This window comes from Rhinolophus ferrumequinum, chromosome 10 (assembly GCF_004115265.2).
Source record: "Rhinolophus ferrumequinum isolate MPI-CBG mRhiFer1 chromosome 10, mRhiFer1_v1.p, whole genome shotgun sequence".
Classification (NCBI taxonomy): domain Eukaryota; kingdom Metazoa; phylum Chordata; class Mammalia; order Chiroptera; family Rhinolophidae; genus Rhinolophus; species Rhinolophus ferrumequinum.
In genome coordinates, this window is record NC_046293.1 from 73,809,052 (window position 1) to 73,827,827 (window position 18,776).

Consider the following 18,776-nt stretch of genomic DNA (forward strand, 5'->3'; position numbering starts at 1 on the left):
TGACTCAGACCCATTTGGAACAAAATTGTCTGCTTTTGGACAAAAGTTAGTTTGCATCCAGTCTTGATAGGAATAAATTAAATAACTGCCAAATAATAGTTTTGTAAAGATAATGAAATGAGAACATTATTATAAAAGTTGAATAATAACGTGGAAAGAGTTTATTATTTATAGTGATGTACCTATCATCATTTGTCTATTCACTCAAAGCCATAAAACTAATCTTAGTGAGCTATTAAAAATGAGTTCTATTTCAAATTGGGTACTAGTGTGTACTGGCTACAAAATAAGAGAGTCCCAGGACATAATCATAATTTAGGTCTACACAGAAAAGTGTAATAAAAAAATAATACTGTTCTTAGTACCAGCAGACATGTTTTGAATCTTGTTCCAACTCTTATAAGCTCTGTGATTTGAGGCAACTCATTTAATCTCTCTGATGCTCAGTCACTTCACTAAAAAATAGGAATATAATAATTCTTAGCCTGAAGAGTTATCAGTGATAACAAGGATATACCTCGATATTATTTATAATACTTCATATGAGCATGTAACTATATTATTCCCAATCCTTACAGCGTCTTGCAAGGTGGGTAGTAGTTTCTCAATTTTTATAATGACACAATGTTACCTGCCCAATGTAACACAGCTTGTAAATGCTGCTGTCAGGGTTGGATTACAGATCTGACTGGCTCCCAATCCTATGCTTAGATAAATGTTTGAGAAATTGACTTTTAATCTATAAAGTGCTATGCAATACTTTTTTATATTGTAAAATTAATGGAGAAGAGTTGCCCGTATGTTGTGTTTCAAGCCCGGTGAAAATTCTACCTAGAGTGTGGGTTCTGGAATCAGACTGTGGGGTTCCAATTCTGCTTTGCCATTTTTTTAACTTTCTAAGTTTAATGATATAATGGTATTATATACTTTCTAGAGTTACAAAGATTAAATGAGACAATCCACGTAAAGCACTTTGTACACTGCCTGGCATAGTTAATGCTCAATACATTTTGGCTAATTTATAACCATCTCCATTTGGTCTCAATAAGCCTATAATGGAGCTGAAATGAAAATGTTTGATTAAAGACATTGCTTTAAGAGGCCTTTGTTAAAATGCAAACATTTTACCCAAGATCGATAACGCCTCACCAGGATTAGATTACGAGTGGCTAGACTAAAGAGCTGCGCTCCAAGGAGTCAGTTTCCTCATATGTAAAATGGAGATAATAATAATGACCCTGAGAACTTCCAGCCTGTGAGGATCGAATGAGAAAATGTAAGCGAAAGTATTCAAACGTCTGGAAACACAATACTAACACACAGTGTGAGGATCATCGTGAAATGGTCTTTTGAATCTAGTTGGGTATTCAAACGGAGAGGGCTCACAGACTTGGAAGTAGGGTTTTGACTCAGGCAGAACCAGTCAGAAGGTAATTCCTGATTTATTTTTCTTTTGTATCAAAGCTTCATGAAGAAAAAAAAATCATTCGTTTCTCAGAGTTAGACAAGACGGCGATGGGCAATTCGGCTGGGACATGGGGGCACATCGTATAGAGATCAGGATAGAAAATAGCATCTGCTCTTGTTAGAGGCAGAGAGACTCAGATTAGGATCTGAGTTCAGAGTCACACAGAGTTTGATAACCTGGAACATAAAATGGTTGCCCACAGCGAAGTAACTGGGGCAGCATGTAAAAGGGTGTTAGCAGATTGTAAATGGGAGAAGCCTGGCAGGAGGCAAGGGGACTAAATATGGCTGAACTGACAAAGGGAAGGAGGGAGGACTCTGGAAAGTGTGTGGAATTTGGGAGCCTAAAGAGAAATTTTAGCTTTTTCACAATTTTATTTGGTGCACAGTATAAAGCAGAGCAATAAAAACTAATTTACAATAATTTATAGGCATGTGAGTTGAACTTGCCCTCCGATTTTCTCCCATATTGTAATAGTGAAAGAAAATGTCTACAGATGAGCTATTTTACCTTTAGCTTTAGCTTTACCTTCAGCCTAGTATTTTCTTGAAACTCAGCCTGTATTTTGCTGATTAGATAAATCTTTGGAAGCAGTGAGGTAGTTTAATTGAATGCCATTGAATGCATAATTTCTTAACGGTGATTAAAATTGCATTTCTCTCTGCACTCCTACTCATTCTTCAGGGATGACTTCACAAAGAAATGAGGCTTTTCAGAATTTCTGTGGATATAGAAAGATTTTAATTTGTTGTTTAATTGAGATTCTTGTTCCATAATTTATGTCTATAGCTAGGTACATATCAGCATAGAAACCTTTGTTTACTCTTGATTTTTCCCAACGTAATAATTAATAGTGCTTCACTTTCATTCTCAGAAATGTCCCGATATGGACAATAAATTTTTCTCTATATATATCTATATCTATATCTATATCTATATCATCTATATATATGTATTTTTTTTAAGATTTTATTAGGGAAGGGGAACGGGACTTTATTGGGGAACAGTGTGTTTTTTCCCAGGACCCATCATCTCTAAGTCAAATTGTTGTCCTTTCAGTCTTAGTTGCTGAGGGTGCTGCTCAGTCAATCTAGTTGCGGGGGGCACAGCCCACCATCCCACACGGGAGTCCAACCGGCAACCTTGTTGCTGAGAGCACACGTTCTAACCAACTGAACCATCCAGCTGTCCCTCCCGGGGCTCAGTGGCAGCTCATTGTCTTCACTCTAGTTGCAGAGGGTGCAGTTCACTGGCCCATGTGGGAATTGAACCGGCAACCGTGTTGCTCAGAGCTCGTGCTCTAACCAACTGAGCTATCCATCCACCCCTCTATTTATATTTTATAAAAAGTATTTTAATTTTAGTTTTCCAGGCTCTCAGACCACCAATTGACTTGGATTAAAGTATCATAATAACCAACTTTTGTGATTCTTTTATTAATGCAGTATAGTAAAAATAGCTAAATATGTGTTTGAAAAGCTGGAATTAAAGTGAACTCTATCAAATATATGGTGATGGAAGGAAAACTGACTCTGGGTGGTGAACACACAATGTGATTTATAGATGATGTAATACAGAATTGTACACCAGAAAGCTATGTAACTTTACTAACAATTGTCACCCCAATAAACTTTAATTAAAAAAAAATAAATTAAATAAAGTGAACTCTAAGGGATTGTCTAGGTTGTTTAGTCACATTCAAATTTGTGCATAAATATTAAAATAATTGAGCCTTTAGGAAATATTTTTGGTTCTGTAGACTTTCAAAAATGATATTTTTAAATGAAATATGACTATAAATTTTCTCTTTAAGAGAACACCAGTTTTTCCCTTTTTAAATAATTGCATTCCAGTGGGTCCATGCTTACTTAGTTCAGTGTGTAACTTTTCCAATAATATCAGAGATAATGAAGCAGGCCAGACAAGTTTGAAAGCTCTAGGATTCCAATAATCCAGTTAATAAACATTGCAAATTCCCTTTTAGGTATTCATTCACCTATTTAGCAAATGTATTTTGAGCACCTACTGTGTACCAGATACTAAACTAAGGATACAGCAAAAGGACACCTTAAACAAATTCTCTCCCTTCCTGTAGTAGGCATTATAGTGAAAGACAAAATAAATAAACAAATGAAAGCATAATTTTTGTGAACGATAGTAGCCATGAAGAAAAAGGAGGTGGGGGTGGGGGAAGGAGATTAAGAGTGATAGAACAGTGTGTGCTTGGTTGTCTAGATCCTGTGACAGAAAAGGGCTCTATGAAGAGGTCAAATGGAATAGATGCCTAAATGAACAAGGGAGAGAGCAGAGGGAAGACCGGAGGGAAGAGTGATTTTTGAAGAGCAAAGAACAAGAGCAAGGTGGGAATGAGTTTGAGTGAAGAACAGTATAAAGCCAGTATGACTGGAGCAGGTTGAGCAAGAATAGGAGTAGAAGATATAGGAGGGGCAGGGGTGGGACGAGGAGGGTGGAGGAGGTTGGGGGATGGGGGAGTACAAGGTCCTGATCAAAGCCCGTCTTCACGGCCACAGTACAGTTTGGGGTTTTACATCAAGAGAGCAACACATTGTTATAGATGAACTCCTACAGTCTTCCCAACGATTGGTAGTAACACACGGATATTATCTTCCCCTCTTGAAGGTGCTAAAAGAGTGTCACCAAACATTTGGCTGGAGATTTTGGATTCTAGTGGTGCTATAGCTCGTCAGCAACGGTAGACCTGTGGCTATATAAACCTATGTGCTGGAGAACCTAAAACTCCAATCTAAAGGCTAACTGTCTTCGATGGAACTTAGGGATGGCATCTTGTTCAGTTCTGCTAAGTCCTTGAGAGTTAAGATTCAGCCTTTGAATGTGAGGCAGGATTAATTTTTCATTAATTATGAAACTTGTTCTCAGGCCAGGTGCTGAGACCATTTAAACTTGAGTTGGAGCAGAGTCCAGAGTGTTCACCACCGACTGTTTGTTGCTGCACATATATCAGCTCCTGAATCTTTTCTCTGAATAATGCTGTCCTGAGCATGTTTAGAGATTTTTCATCATGTTCAGATGAAACTAATTAACTTCTTTTCTTTTTTTTAGTTGAAAAATATCAGAATTTACTATGAATTTGATTTAAATAGGACATACAGGATACATCTTAGGTGTCTCAAGGAATCATGTCTCAACATTTTTCCTTTTACTTCTAAGTTTATGGTGTCTGTAAATTACCAAAGACGTTTACAAACAATTTAATAACATATCCATTTTTTTAAGTAAACTACATTAACTTATTTTAAATTTGGATTCCATACCAAAGGAGTTGTGTAACTCCCTGGTGTACCAAGGTACAATGAACTCTGCACCGCAGAGAACATGGTTGAGTATTAAATAGTATATGGACTTCTTGTGGTGTGGTTCTGTTTTACTTGATTTACTTTTGCAAGCACTGTATTTCTTTTTTTGTTTTGTTTTTCATTTTTTTATTAGTTTCAGGTGCACCAAACAATGTAATAGACGTTTATCATTTCTATCCCTCACACAGTGACAACCCCCCTCCCCCCATCCACTATTCCTCTGACATCGCACAGAGCCATTACATTTCCACTGTCTCTATTCCTAATGCTGTACTCTGCTTCTTGTAAATATATATATATATATATATATATATATATATATATGTATATATGTATATATGTATATATGTATGTGTGTGTGTGTGTGTGTGTGTATATATATATATATATAAAATTATAGTTGACATTCATTATTGTTCAACTTCAGCTTCAGGTGTACAGTACAGCGATCAGGCATCTACATCACCCCTGAGGTGGTCTCCCTGAATTCACTTCTTAGTCTTTTCTTCTCCCGATGTCTTTTCCAGTCTTTCACTGTCTGTGTGACTGTCCTCTGAAATCCTCACAAGGGCTCAAAACATATATGTTTTTTATTGTTGTGTACCCCAAATATGGAACTACAATTTTAGTAAGGTTCTGACTAATGTCAAATATAATGGGAGGGCTTTCTGAAAAATTTCACACCAAACTTTGACTTAAGTTTCTTAAGTTTTATGCATATTTTTCTCCTCTCTATTGCACAAGTTGTAAGCTAATTAGGGATTTACTGGTGTGCAAGTTGTACCATTCACTTTCAATCCTTTATCATGCTGCTTCAATGAAGTTTCCTTTTTCTCTCCAACGATACTAACTTTTCTTTGGTACTTCTATGTTGTTCAATTTATTTTTATTATACTAAAGTAATGTTACCATCTAATATCATTGATAAGCATAGAATTATTCAGTTTAATTTTTGACCAGGAAGTTTATGTTAACAAACTATGTGTTTGTGGAAAGTGATACTATTACACATATTTTTTGTGTGTCTTTATGTGAAATAGAGGACTACACAGAAGACATTGCCATGTTTGCAAATAGTTGGTTGGTACAAACTCCAGATAATATCAGATGTGTACCCACACCCTCAGATTTTCCAAATCCATGCTCCAGTGGAATGCCAGCATTTGAGGTAAATTTGATGTGAAAAATTTGGTCATGTTGGGTGTAATGCACATATATTGTATTTGCATATTTAACATTAAGCATTTTTAGTGCAAACATGACAGAATTCAACACTATTAAATTTAGGAAATGTAACTGCAACAGGAATAACTTTAAGATTATTTCAGAAATAGTGAATGTGATGAGTTTTATAAAAACAGTGCTCTTTACAAAATTATGTAGTTATAAAATGTTGGTTCAAATTTATAAGTGGAAATTACCTTCTCTTTCCTGGTAAGAACAGAGACTCTTCTAAATAGATAAGTAGAAAAAATGAGAGTACACCGTATTATTAAATATGTTCTAGTGACTGCCATCTTCTTCTGCACAGGCAATCTTCTTCAAATGTCAGATACTGTTGCAGTTTCCTTTTTTGAGCTGCCATGAATATATTGACCCATATTTATATATTGCCAGCTGTATTAATGACCTTTGCAAGTAAGTGAAATGATTAGTATTTGCAATAAAGTTTTCTTTACCCAAAAATGAAGAGCCAAAACCACTTCTGTAACTTAGCCATCCCAGCAGTTCACAAAGTATAATGGGGAATGTAAAACAAAAACTATGCTAACAGCTATTAAAAGCTTACTGCATAACAGGCACAGTCTTAGTGTTTTATATAAGCAGCATGAACAGAATACAGCAATTCTTAAATATTTTTTTATGCCACTAATCCCTTTGAGAGTCTAGAGATGTCTATAGACTCTTTTGCAAAATAATATTTTCAAATACATGTAATAAAACACATAAGTTTACAAAGGAAACTATATTGAAATAGTTATCAATATAGTAACAGAAATGAATTTCTGATATATGTGCTTTTTTATGTACATTTCAGGTCTAGTAAGTACTGTAGTTTGACATAGTGATGAGTGTAAACAATATTTTAAGATATCTGCTACAGTTACAATGAAAATAAAAAACGAGATATGAAATATATTGGTGACAGTCACAGATACTGCTAAGAATATCTTGATGTGTTACCTACATGTATAATTGAGGGACATGCTAAATTTCACCTGGAGATTTGTGAAACTAAACATGTAATATTTTTCCCATCCAAGGTCACAGACTCCTGCATTCTCTGCCAGCTTAAGAACACCTAGACTAGGTGGTTTCTGGAGAACAAATTCAGTGAGACCCATCAAAATATGTTCATCCATGTAGAATTTACTATAAATTACCTGTTATTGAGATGAAGTTCTTTCTACTATATTTTTATTCAAAAATTTACCAAGCATATCTGATTAGCTTCTTGAAGATTCAAGAACATCCCAAAAAATTTTTAACAAAACTGCATTTTTTAAAAAGAATCTCAAGAAGTGTAAATGATACACGGGAAATTTGTTGTAAGAGGCCTTATTAAGAGGTAATAAGAGAGCTTATTAAGAGGTTTCAGTTTATTAAGGTGAGAACAAAGAGGGAAGGTTGAGGTAATATAAAATTGTCTTATTCATAACTACTGAGCTTTAATGAAATGGAGATTATTACAAAAATAATGAATATAATGGTATTTTCCAGATATTAACATAAACTTATTTGAGACACTTGTTAATTTTTAGTAAAAAGCAGTTATATCTTTATATGTATAGTTTCTAAATTTTACGAATTTATGAACTAACTCTTTGAAAGGGCTTCCCCTCCGCCTAAAATATCGGGTGTTGACCTTACTCTATATTTTGCAACATTCTGTTCCCTATTTGGTTTTATTTTTCACTTAAGCACTGTATTGTTCTATCTCTGTTCTTTCATTCAGTCTCTTTTTTTGAGGATCGCTATAGGTAGTTCATGGTCCTTATTTAGCCATGTGTATGGAATTAAAAGTTGTTTTTATTCCACGGAGACTCATTCTTGGACCATTCTCCAGTAGTCTTTACACCTGTCTTTATCATTATCTTTTGTACTCACCTCTCAAGTAGACTGAGATAAAGTGTCATTTGGCAAGGACTGGAAAGTCCTTCTCTGTTTATTAGTTAGGATATTGTTTGGCTGCTTCAATTGCCAAAGTATCAGTGACTTCAATTAAATTGAATGCTTATATTTCTCCCACACAAAGTCCAAGCTGGTAAGTGGTCCTGGGTTTGTACCAGGTGCCCACTCCATAAGATTTCCAATAACTCAGTGCTACTGATCCTATGTCATCCCCAGGGCCTTATTCTCAGTTTCTGGGGGACTGTTCTCAATTTCACGACCCAAACTGGCTTATCAGTACCATGTCCATATTTTTGCCCTTTGCAAAGGAGGTAGAGGGCTGGCAGCTTTTTGTTTTTTTTTTAAAGTGACCTGGAAGTCTCGTGTACATTCCCATTTTTAATCCTTTGGCCAGGATTGCTGGGAAATGTTGTCTGACTGGGCAGCCAAATGCCCGGTAAAAACTTGGAGGTTCTAATACTGAAAAGAAGAAAAGGGCACTGGGACGAAAACCAGTCTCTGCCACACTCACTTTGTCTGCAGTTTCATCAGTGAGAAACTAACATTTATGTCTTTTGAAATTTTGTTATCTTTAAGCTTTGGGTTTTGAAACCTAATTGCTTTCTAGAGGGCAAATAAAAATAGCGGGATAGAGAAACATCTTTTACTGAATGAAATCATCTGATACCTTATGTGGTATATTTGAGGTGATGAGGCCAGGTTTGGGGGCAGAGCAGGCATGTAATATGAAAAGAAGGGCATTATTAATTGAGTAATTGTCACTGATAAAATGGAAGTGAGAAGCTCTCAGAGTTAGGCTTTCACTCCTCACAATATGTCACCCAGGACTCGAACTACCTACGTTCTTTCTCCCCTAAAGGAAATATTCATATTAGGGGACTGCGTCACAAGGATCCTATAGTATGAGAATAGCCTTGTGACCGCTGAACTCAAGTTCATTTCCTGCTTGGATTATGCTGTGTATTGTATTTGATTCAACACACATTTTCTGAGCATCTACTCTGAGCATTGTGCCACACCATGGAGAAACAGAAACAATTTACACATGATCCCTGTCCTGGAAACTCGGATTCTAACGGCTCCAGAAACAGGTCTCCAGCAGTGACATATGTCCTAAATGCAAAGTGCTGTGGATGTGCAGGAGAGAACTACTGATTCTTCAGGGATGCCTAGTAAAGCTCCACAGAGGAGACGACGTCTGAGTTAGAGCTTGAAGGATGAGACAATACCAATTCTTGAACTTAAGCCCTCCTTCTGCTCCTAAGATTGATAAACCTACCAGCAAGGAAATGATTTTAATTTTGTCACACCAAAGTCATTGATTTAAAAACAACTATTTCTGAATGCTCATTTTCCTTACTAAAGTTTACATCCAAAATAGACAAATAAGCTTGTTTGCTGTGAGTTTACATGTAATGTCATAGGGTAACATAGACAACAAATGGTAGCTATTTTAATAATAGTTGCATTGGGCTGGAAAACCAATATTCTGTACTTTGTTAGCTTTCAAAGCCTCTACTAATTGTAGGAAATAATGCACATATTTAAAGGTAAATCATAAACCTAATATCTTTCTAGGAATTCAATAATTTTAGCTTACTCTGTTTTTCAGAGACTTTTCTTGTTTGGAGGTTTAGAATATTTTCTGAGCTCCTGAAGTTTATATGCTCAGTTCCTTTTTCCTTCTAAAGCTCAGTTAATTGGACTAGATAAGCCCATGACTCCAATTACAGCAGTACAGGATAAGTGCAATTTGAGACGGATGCCTTTTACAATAGAGATACTGAAAATGCTAAGGTTCACAAAATGCAACATTCTCAAGGTCATTATCTTAACATTCAAGATATTTAACTATTCAATTTGGAGTTTGAATTGGGTTGTAAAACAGGCCCACTACCTTATTATAAAACCCTGCTTATTTTATAGATACCTTCTTAATCTACTTTGGAAATTGGTTGACCCCTTATATTTTGTTTGGGGGAGGTTCTAGGGTGATTATAAAAAAATAATTAGAGATTATTTACTTTGGCAATATTATAAAAGTAGCTAGCTTTAGTAATTTAAACTTGAAAGAATTAAACATCTTTTAAATCTTAAGTTAAATGCTGTTTGTTCAGTCCTTCAAAAGTGCTACAAATTGTTAGTATTGGTTTTATTCCAGCACATAGACTATCAAGAGCATGGTTTCTTTGAAATAATTTTCATATTTGGTGCTTTCATTGTGATAGGGTTGTATCTGTTGTAATAGGACTTATTAAATTCTAAAAAGTCTGGGATGCTTTGTGTAGGAGCCAAAAAATACATACAAGGATTCTGGAAGAATGTCATAATTAAAACAGAAATCTTTTTCAGTATAGGCACACCCTCGAATCAAAAGAAAAATGGTCAAATTATTGAAAGACTTTGCTGCAGACAATTTACCTAGGCTTTTTCAGCTGGGATCACATGTTGATTTGTTTTCTGCATTATTGTACCTAATACATTATACTGTAGGTAAACTGACATCAGTTAATATTGGAATATTCACCACATACTCACCATTTCTAGGGTTCAGGAACTCAAAGGCATAGATTCTGTCCGTACTTTCAGGGTGATTCTGGCTCTGTCTTTCCACTTTCTAGAACTGATGATGATGATACCTACTGTCGAGCAGCCACCGAGTATGCTAGAGCCTGTTCCCATGCTGGCTACCCTATCCAAGGCTGGAGAGATGACTTCCCAGCATGCAGTATGTTTCCTTATTTTCTATGCCCTGTGTACCTTGGTTAATTTTAGGCTTATCCTAGTACTCAAAACTGATGAAGTGCAAGGATATGTTATTGATGAAGTAACATCGGTAAACTTGCAAACTTTTCGAAACACTAAACTTTCTTTGAAAAAGAAGTGACTAAAGTTGACTTACAGGTCCCCTGTTTGCCCATTTCAGCTGATAAATGTGATGATAGCTTTGTCCATCGGGATTGTATCAGTTGTTGCCCACCCACCTGCACATTTGACAGACAGTGTCTTGGGAGCAATCTCCAATGTCTTGATGGATGCTACTGTCCAGATGGTAAGTGTTTCATGAAGGAAACCATGTTCACACTCATGGAAATTAGCATCCTGTGATTTGAGAATCACATTGCCACATCCTCTCCCAGGGCATCCAGGAGGGCTGTTGTGATTTTCTACCCTTGTAGGATTTGGTTTTTATTTTGGACTGCTTTTCTGTAAGAAAAAGGCTCATTGCTTTGTGAATTTCTCAGGAAATTTGGAATCTGGAGTCCTGAAGTTACCCATGCAAATCTTTTATTTCATTGCATATTTAAAGATATTTAATAATTTATGAAAGCAATTTCAGAAAAAGAAAAAGCCTTCACATGTTGGCAATACAAGATTTTAGTCCTGATGTAGTTTTAATATTTGAAATTAGAAGTAATATAGCAAATGATACAGGTAGGATTTAAACTTAGGAATGACTTCTACACCAATAGCTCTTTTTAAAGAATACCGAGGATTCACTCAAAAGTTTTTATTCTTACAGATTAAAAAAAAAAAAAAAAAAGAAACCCAGAGTGTTAAGTGATTTTACCACTGTCATGTAGTTAATATGAGTGAGGAATACTTGGAACCAGATATGTTGACCTCAGTCCATTGCTTCATTAGTGCTACTCAAAGTAGGATCTTTGGACCAGTGTCAGGCCTGAATTGTCTGTTACCAGTCAATGATGAGATAAGAAGTTTGCACCAGAAGATAAGTCAATGCTTCCTCCATTTAGAATGTCTTACACAGAAAAAAAGTCAGCTGAATGAAACTGTGCTTAGTAACATAGCTGATTTACATTCTGGCTCAACCACCTTTACTCATTAGAGAGAATTAACAAACACAGTTCCACTTTATTTGCCCTTTGAGTAGCACTGGCTGGCTATTTATTATATGTGTGATGATAGTGTAAATCTCTCATTGTGATATGAACAGAGATTAAACCAAGAATATATATTCTCCCTCTCTTCCTCCCTTCTTTCTTCAAAAGCAAGGAAACACTATCTATTCTCCTTGATTCTATATGATGAACCTTGAGTTTTTAATAGCAAGTCATGGGATAAGAAAAGTTGAAAACCACTGAAGTAGACTTTCATAAGGTAATTGCTTGAGGTAGAACCAGGGCGTTGGTAACCTCCTTGAAAGTAAAGAAATTTGTATTTCATTACCTAGTGTAAGCAGGTGTTCAGTAAAAGTTGCTTGAATTATTATACTCAAAGAATGCAATCTTTTATTATTTCTTTTGAAATTTGATACCTATTTTTCTTAACTAGGCCTCATAATGGAAAACGGAACTTGCATCCTCTTGGAAAATTGCCCATGTAGTTTTCACGGATTAGCTTATTCAGTTGGTTCAAAAATTGAACAAGAATGCACTGAATGGTATGTGATCAATGCACAGCCAGTTGTTTCTGGGTCCCTGGCTAGTTGACAACTTCATCATGACATGGTTTAAAAGAATACACTTGTTATTGATTTTCTTCTAAAACTTCCAAGACATAATTTGCATTTTATTTAAAATCTGTAGAGTGGTGGAGGGCATCTATATCTTCTTTTATGATGCAGTTCTTCTCCCTTCCCTTGGTAATTCCATAAAATCTTTAACCATGTAGAGTCTGTTGTATTTTCTTCTTATTTGTAATCACTTATTTGCACATACTTTTACTCTTAGAACTCAATGGTGCTCTTGACTGTCTCTACTGGATACTTGAAAAAGTGACTCTCCATATCGCCTGCCAATTTTTGACCATGAACTGAGATGTTTAGAATTTCTTATTAAGTTAGCTAAGACTAGTGTAGGGAAGCATTAATTCCTCTAGGGCAGTCTTAAAAAGAAACAGATGTAAATGTCATCAGGCTTTTTCCCCTTTGGTGTCAATGTATATAATGGGAATGCAATTGGATAACTAAGCCTGTTCTTAGATACTGATTTGAGTTTCTGCCTTTCACAGACTGCTTCTGTCCTCCAGAACTCATATCTTTTTGATGGTAGAATTTATCTTACATAAGAAGACATCTTTTCTCTCTTTAATGGCTGATGACACTCGAACCAATTTTCTTAATTTGTAGTAGATGAGTTAGTTGTCTAACTTTTTATGCAAATAGGCAAATACTGTTTTTGTGTGTATGACCTTTTTTAGTTTAAGTAATGAAAGAAGGAAAAAAACAGAAGTTCTCTGTTTGCTTACTACTCCATTTGTATCAGCTTTAGTGATTTTTAAGTATGACACAATAAATAATTTAAGTGCTGGCCAACCAAGTTTAGCAGTTAATTGAACTTGCACAGAGAGAAATATGTTTCAAGTCAGATTATTTTGAGCCTATAAACATGATATATTTTGGTACATTAATCAATACATTGATGCAAACAATGCAGTTTATCTACACCAGTAGATTAATATTTTTATCATTTCATTTAGCGTATGTGTTGGTGGAGTTTGGAACTGCACTGAGCATGACTGTCCAGGTAATCTTTTAAAATGTTTTTAAAGAAAATGTCTCAATTTTTTTGAAATTGAGGAGGAAGACAGTACTGATCTTTATGAGGTCATCTTATATATAATAAGAGAGATGTAATGATCTATAAACATAGATATTCAGAGGAAAAATGGAAAATTGAATAGATGATAATATTTAGCAGACAAATTTAGTAAAAAAATAATGAAATAGTAAAAATATTACAAAACCTAAAAAATGTGGAAGAGCTATCATTTTGTAAACTTTAAATTAAATTGAATAACATAATTTAGTAAGTTTGTCAAACTAATACATTTTAAACATTTTAGTTATTCTTTTTGATGCATGATTATTTACCTTTTGTTGACATCCTGTCTTTTAAGAATAAAGAATTTCTTTCTCCTCCTTCTCCTTTTTCTCTCTCTCCTCCTCATTTTCATTATGTTTTTGTTGTTAGTTCAATGCTCCGTTGTAGGTGATTCTCATTTTACAACTTTTGATGGTCGACACTATTCTTTTATTGGAATGTGCCAATACATCCTAGTGAAAGGAACTGGAAAAGATAAATTCACACTTACTTTACAGAAAGCTCACTGTGAGCAGGTAAGAATATATCTAAATGACCGGAGGAATGTTCATTTTTTATTTTTTTGACTCAAACTTCACATCTAGGTTAAGAATGGTAGCACAAATGGGTATAGTTAATTTTTTCAAAAATAAGATACCATTGGTTGTTAGATGCATCATTATCCTATATACTACAAAGAAAGATAAACACATCGATAATTAATCTGTTATACTATTGATTATATGATGCATGCTAATTGTAGATATATTAAAATATGAGAACAAATATGTTTTAGATTAAATATTATATATTTAACTGTATTTTCTTTCTTAAAAATGTTATTTGTATATATAGTTTTTTTGAAGATTTCATGCATGATTACACAATGGACTTAAGTTTTGGTTACTTCAAAAATCACTGTTTTAAAGAGATGATTTTTGACAGGATTGAACAGGTTTCATATTGTTCTAAGTAGATAGGATAAATTTCTTAGCATACTAAAATATTTATTTTAGATCTTTTCTTCAAATAAAGGTGTCAATAATTTGTAAACAAAGGCACCCAAATTTCTCATCTCTCTAAATCACATAGCCAAAACTTTGCAAAGATCTTTAATTTTATGGTTTTATATCTGTATGAAATGGTTATTTCCAACAAAATTCTGAACTACCTTATTTGCCTTTTGTCCAGTTTGACTTTATTTCCTTTGTAATATATCAGAGTCTGAATAAGCTTTCTATGTAGAATCCTAATTCTCTTTGTTCTTTTCTTTATTAATTTTTTTTATGTGTCATATATTACTTAAATGAATTTGGAGAACTACTTAAACTATATGCTATGAAAAACACAATTGTAGGTACTTTATTGAAAACAACTTTAATGTTCTATGTAAAATATATGTATAAACATGTTATATTTAATGTACTATATAAAGATATATTGTGTTAGTAATGGGGCTACATAAGATGGATTATGTAGTTATTACTTTATTATTTATACATAATTTAATAAAGGAAAAACTGTATTAAAATTGTAATATTCCATATATATCGATAACAAAAGATGAATACAGGTCAAGTGTATACATTTTTTTGGCACCCCCGGTACCAGAAATTCTTATCTATATACACTGTCTTTCTCCTTACTTCTCTACTTTCACTGCCTCACCTTTTCCTGTTTTTCTCTTTCTATGTCTCTTTATCTCTCTCATTCCTTTAATTGATGATTTGATTTTTATGCAGAATCTTGGCTTAGTCTGCCTTCAGTCTATAACTCTAATTCTGGAGGATGATTTTAATAAACAAGTGACCCTTAACAGGGGAGGACAAATCCTTACCACTCCTAACCAAGGCTACAATCTGAATGGTAAGAAGCAATGCTAATGGTGTACTTTCCTTACATTAAAACAACAACAAAACAACCTAAATGGAATCTTCTCCCATTGGCTGTTTATCCTCACTTTTGAGGGCCTGTATGTTGTCAGTTCCTCACTAGACATAGTGCAGACAACCATGTTTATGGGACTTAATGTTTACCTCAAGTGGCCTAAGTTTGGAAGGGAAGAGACACATGCCAACAGCTACTTATTTAAAATATGATAAACTCAAAGATATGCATAGGGCTAACTTTGAGGATCTAACTGAGTGCAGCTCTCCCCACGTTGGGAGGGTTGTGCAGGTAAGGTCAGGAAGGTTTTCTGAAGGAAGTGCTGCCTCACTGAGCATTTAAAGCTGAAGATGGTTGGGATAAAAGAGTGAAAGTGTTCCATGCATAGTAAAAATGGGTAGAACTCTGCAGTATGTTTTAGGGGAACTATAGCTTGTTTGGCATTGCTAAAGCCTGAAGAGGGTAAATGGAGAATGTCCAGAGATGAGAACAGGGAAATAGGTGGGGATGAGACTGGGGAAGGCCTTAGATCACAAGGCATCACACATTGTGATTTTCCTGGGACAGATCCTGTTCATATTTGTGTTCCAGGGTAGTTATTAATAACAGTGTCTTTCGCTTTCAGAAATGTCCCAATTTTATTAGAAATTACATGACTATGCTACTTATTATCATGCTAAGGAAGTTGAACTTGATGTAAAATTATCATATTTTACCATTTTTATAGACACAGATGACAATCTCATGTGCTTCAACCAAATGATGAGTTTTAATGAGAAGACGGATAAGACTTTTTTTTTTTTTTTTTTTTTGTAGAACACTATGGAAGTGGCATTGAGAGATATTAGACAGGAAACATGGAGCATAGTTAGGATGTTATTAAAGTAGTGCTTGCAAGAAATGAGGAGGAACTGATCTAAGGCAGTGACAATAGAGATGGGAAGAAGACAGACTGAAAATCATTTAGAAGAAAATGGTTTGAATTTGGTGATGGATTTTACTGGGGAAGGGCAGGCAAAAAGGGAATGAAGTAATCAAAGAATGATTCTCCGATTTCTGGGTTTGGTGACCAAATGATGGCAGAAATTGTGATCGGGCTACAGGAGCAATTCTTCTGGTGGCAAAAGTCATCAGTTCAGTCTTGAACACAAGTTGCTTGTCTCCAAAGGTGTCTCATAAAATGGTGCTTGTCAAGTGCTGTGCTCCTCTTTTTGTCTCAAGGGAATGGGGAATTTTTGAGGAAAGTGTCACTTCCTTATTGAATCACAACCAGTGTTGGGAAAAATTCACACACACACAAACACACACACAGACACACACACACACACACATACACACACACACACACACACACACTGAGGAAAAAAGATCAGATTTCAAAATGTCTAAGGACTGTCTTCCCTCCCATGAGATGCTTGCCAACTGAAATTAGATGTGGACTTGACAATCTATTAAAAATATCTACTTACCACCTAGAAAGGAGGGACAGAAGAGAAATGGGAGAAAAGAAGGCAGGCACAAAATGGCAAAAATTGGCCCAGGGGCAAGAACTGGAAATCTGCCTCCCCCATGTCCCAGGCTTAGAAGAAGAGTCCTGGTGTTTCACGCTAGCATTTCAGAACACTGCCTCCTGAATCTCAACGCTGATTTATGTATGTTCTTTGCCTGCAGGAATTGTTGAAATTCAGACTCTGTCATCCTTATTTATTCTTCTAAAAACCACATTTGGTTTAAAGATTCTGTTTGCTATAGATGGGGAAAGAATTTATATTCAGCTCACCAGTGCATGGAAAAGAAGAACACTAGGTCTGTGTGGCACTTTTAACGGGAACATAAGGGATGATTTCCTGTAAGTATGATTTCAGTACAGCTAACATCATTTAAGGACTAGTAATTTAGAGAACATAAATTCTTTCATTGAAAATGTTTAATAATATAGCTTCATCATCACTGTTCCAAGAGCTTCACATGGATCATCGTATTTAAATTTTGTAGCAACCCTCGTGATTAGTATCTGTTTTATAGATAAGAAAACTAACTGAGGCCCCGAAGTGGCAAATAAATAGCACAAAGTCACTTAGTGCAAATACCGTAGAACTGGTCTTTGAATTTAGGGGGTGTGACTCAGAGCCTGTGAGCTAACTCACAGAGTAACTACTTGTTATTCTTCCCCCTGCCACCTATCAAGGTTAACGGTATTTTAAAAACTGTTACTATCTTTTGGTATTAATGATAGTAAATTATACTTAAAGAATATTGATCTCTTTAGTATGAATGATACCTCTAAAGTAACACTTTGGCATCTAAGTTCGTTAGATTTTGTGATAGTTGGTGTTTCATTAGAAGAAAAGCAATAAAATACATTCATGCCCTTTGTACTGACAAAGCACTTTCACCTACATGTAAAAAGACTAGTGTGTAATTTAGTGTGAATGCTTTGAGTCCCTGTTATTGTACTAAGCATGGTGGGCCAATTTAAACAGTATGATGTGGTACCCAGGGAGCTTGATTGCCGATCTGGAGGGGATGACAACCACTTCTGCATGTTCCTCCTGTTGGGGGTTCTCTCTGCCTCCTAATCTTTTTCATGAACTACTATTTGGATAGTTCAACCCAACTCAGACATTATTTGTTTCAACAAGTGAGTTCATATCATATCAAAGTTAATTTTGACTCTGTTATCTATGGAAATCCATCATTGATCTGTCTGGTTTTCATTTAAACCTGTGATGGCTTTGAGAATAAGGATTGCATCTTTGATGCTTGTATACTTAGGAATTAGCATAGAACATTAAGTGCAGTTGATAGTTGAACTGACCAGAGGACTTTTAATGGCACAACAAAAAGAGAATTAGGATGGGCAAGGAGAACTGGCATATTTAAAAACTTTAATTTCAAAAGGAAATTTCTTTTATCTTCTTTCCTGTGTGACTAATTTGTTTTTAGGTTTGTCAGGTTTTTTCTTTGTTTGTTTGTTTCATTTATTTGTAGGTCACAATATCGGTATCTTTATCACAATAGTGAAACAGAAACTATATTAAGTGGCTTGGCTAAGATGTGCAAAAAAGACCTTAGGCCTTCTTTCTCTTCCTTGTTTATCACAATGGGTTAGCAGTCAGTGCTTAACAGATGGCAGATCTGTCTGCCTCTTCCTAAGGCACCAGTCTCCTCCATGTATAAACATTCAGGCATGATAACAGTGCAGGATAATATTTCAGAGTTGGAGATAACTTTCTAACGTTGTTTGGCTTCCAGCATAAGCAGTTAAAATTCTTTACTTCACAAAGGTTAATGCGAATCTGCAAACATAGCGGAGTGGAAAGTATTAACTACTTGAAAATTTATTTTGCATGCTTTATTATAATAAGTTAACTATGTTGAGCCAAATGGTTATTTTATAAAATGAAA

General features: G+C 35.1%; 1 protein-coding gene across 1 annotated transcript in view; it reads left to right on the top strand.

Moving 5' to 3' along the window:
* The window catches only part of OTOGL (otogelin like), a 146,966-nt gene that overhangs the window by 23,654 nt on the left and 104,536 nt on the right, over positions 1–18,776 (top strand). Inside the window, 9 exon segments of the mRNA XM_033116163.1 lie at positions 5,844–5,971; positions 6,335–6,441; positions 10,557–10,663; positions 10,862–10,987; positions 12,232–12,340; positions 13,378–13,424; positions 13,872–14,017; positions 15,224–15,347; positions 17,040–17,217. Coding sequence (XP_032972054.1) covers positions 5,844–5,971; positions 6,335–6,441; positions 10,557–10,663; positions 10,862–10,987; positions 12,232–12,340; positions 13,378–13,424; positions 13,872–14,017; positions 15,224–15,347; positions 17,040–17,217 — 1,072 coding nt within the window.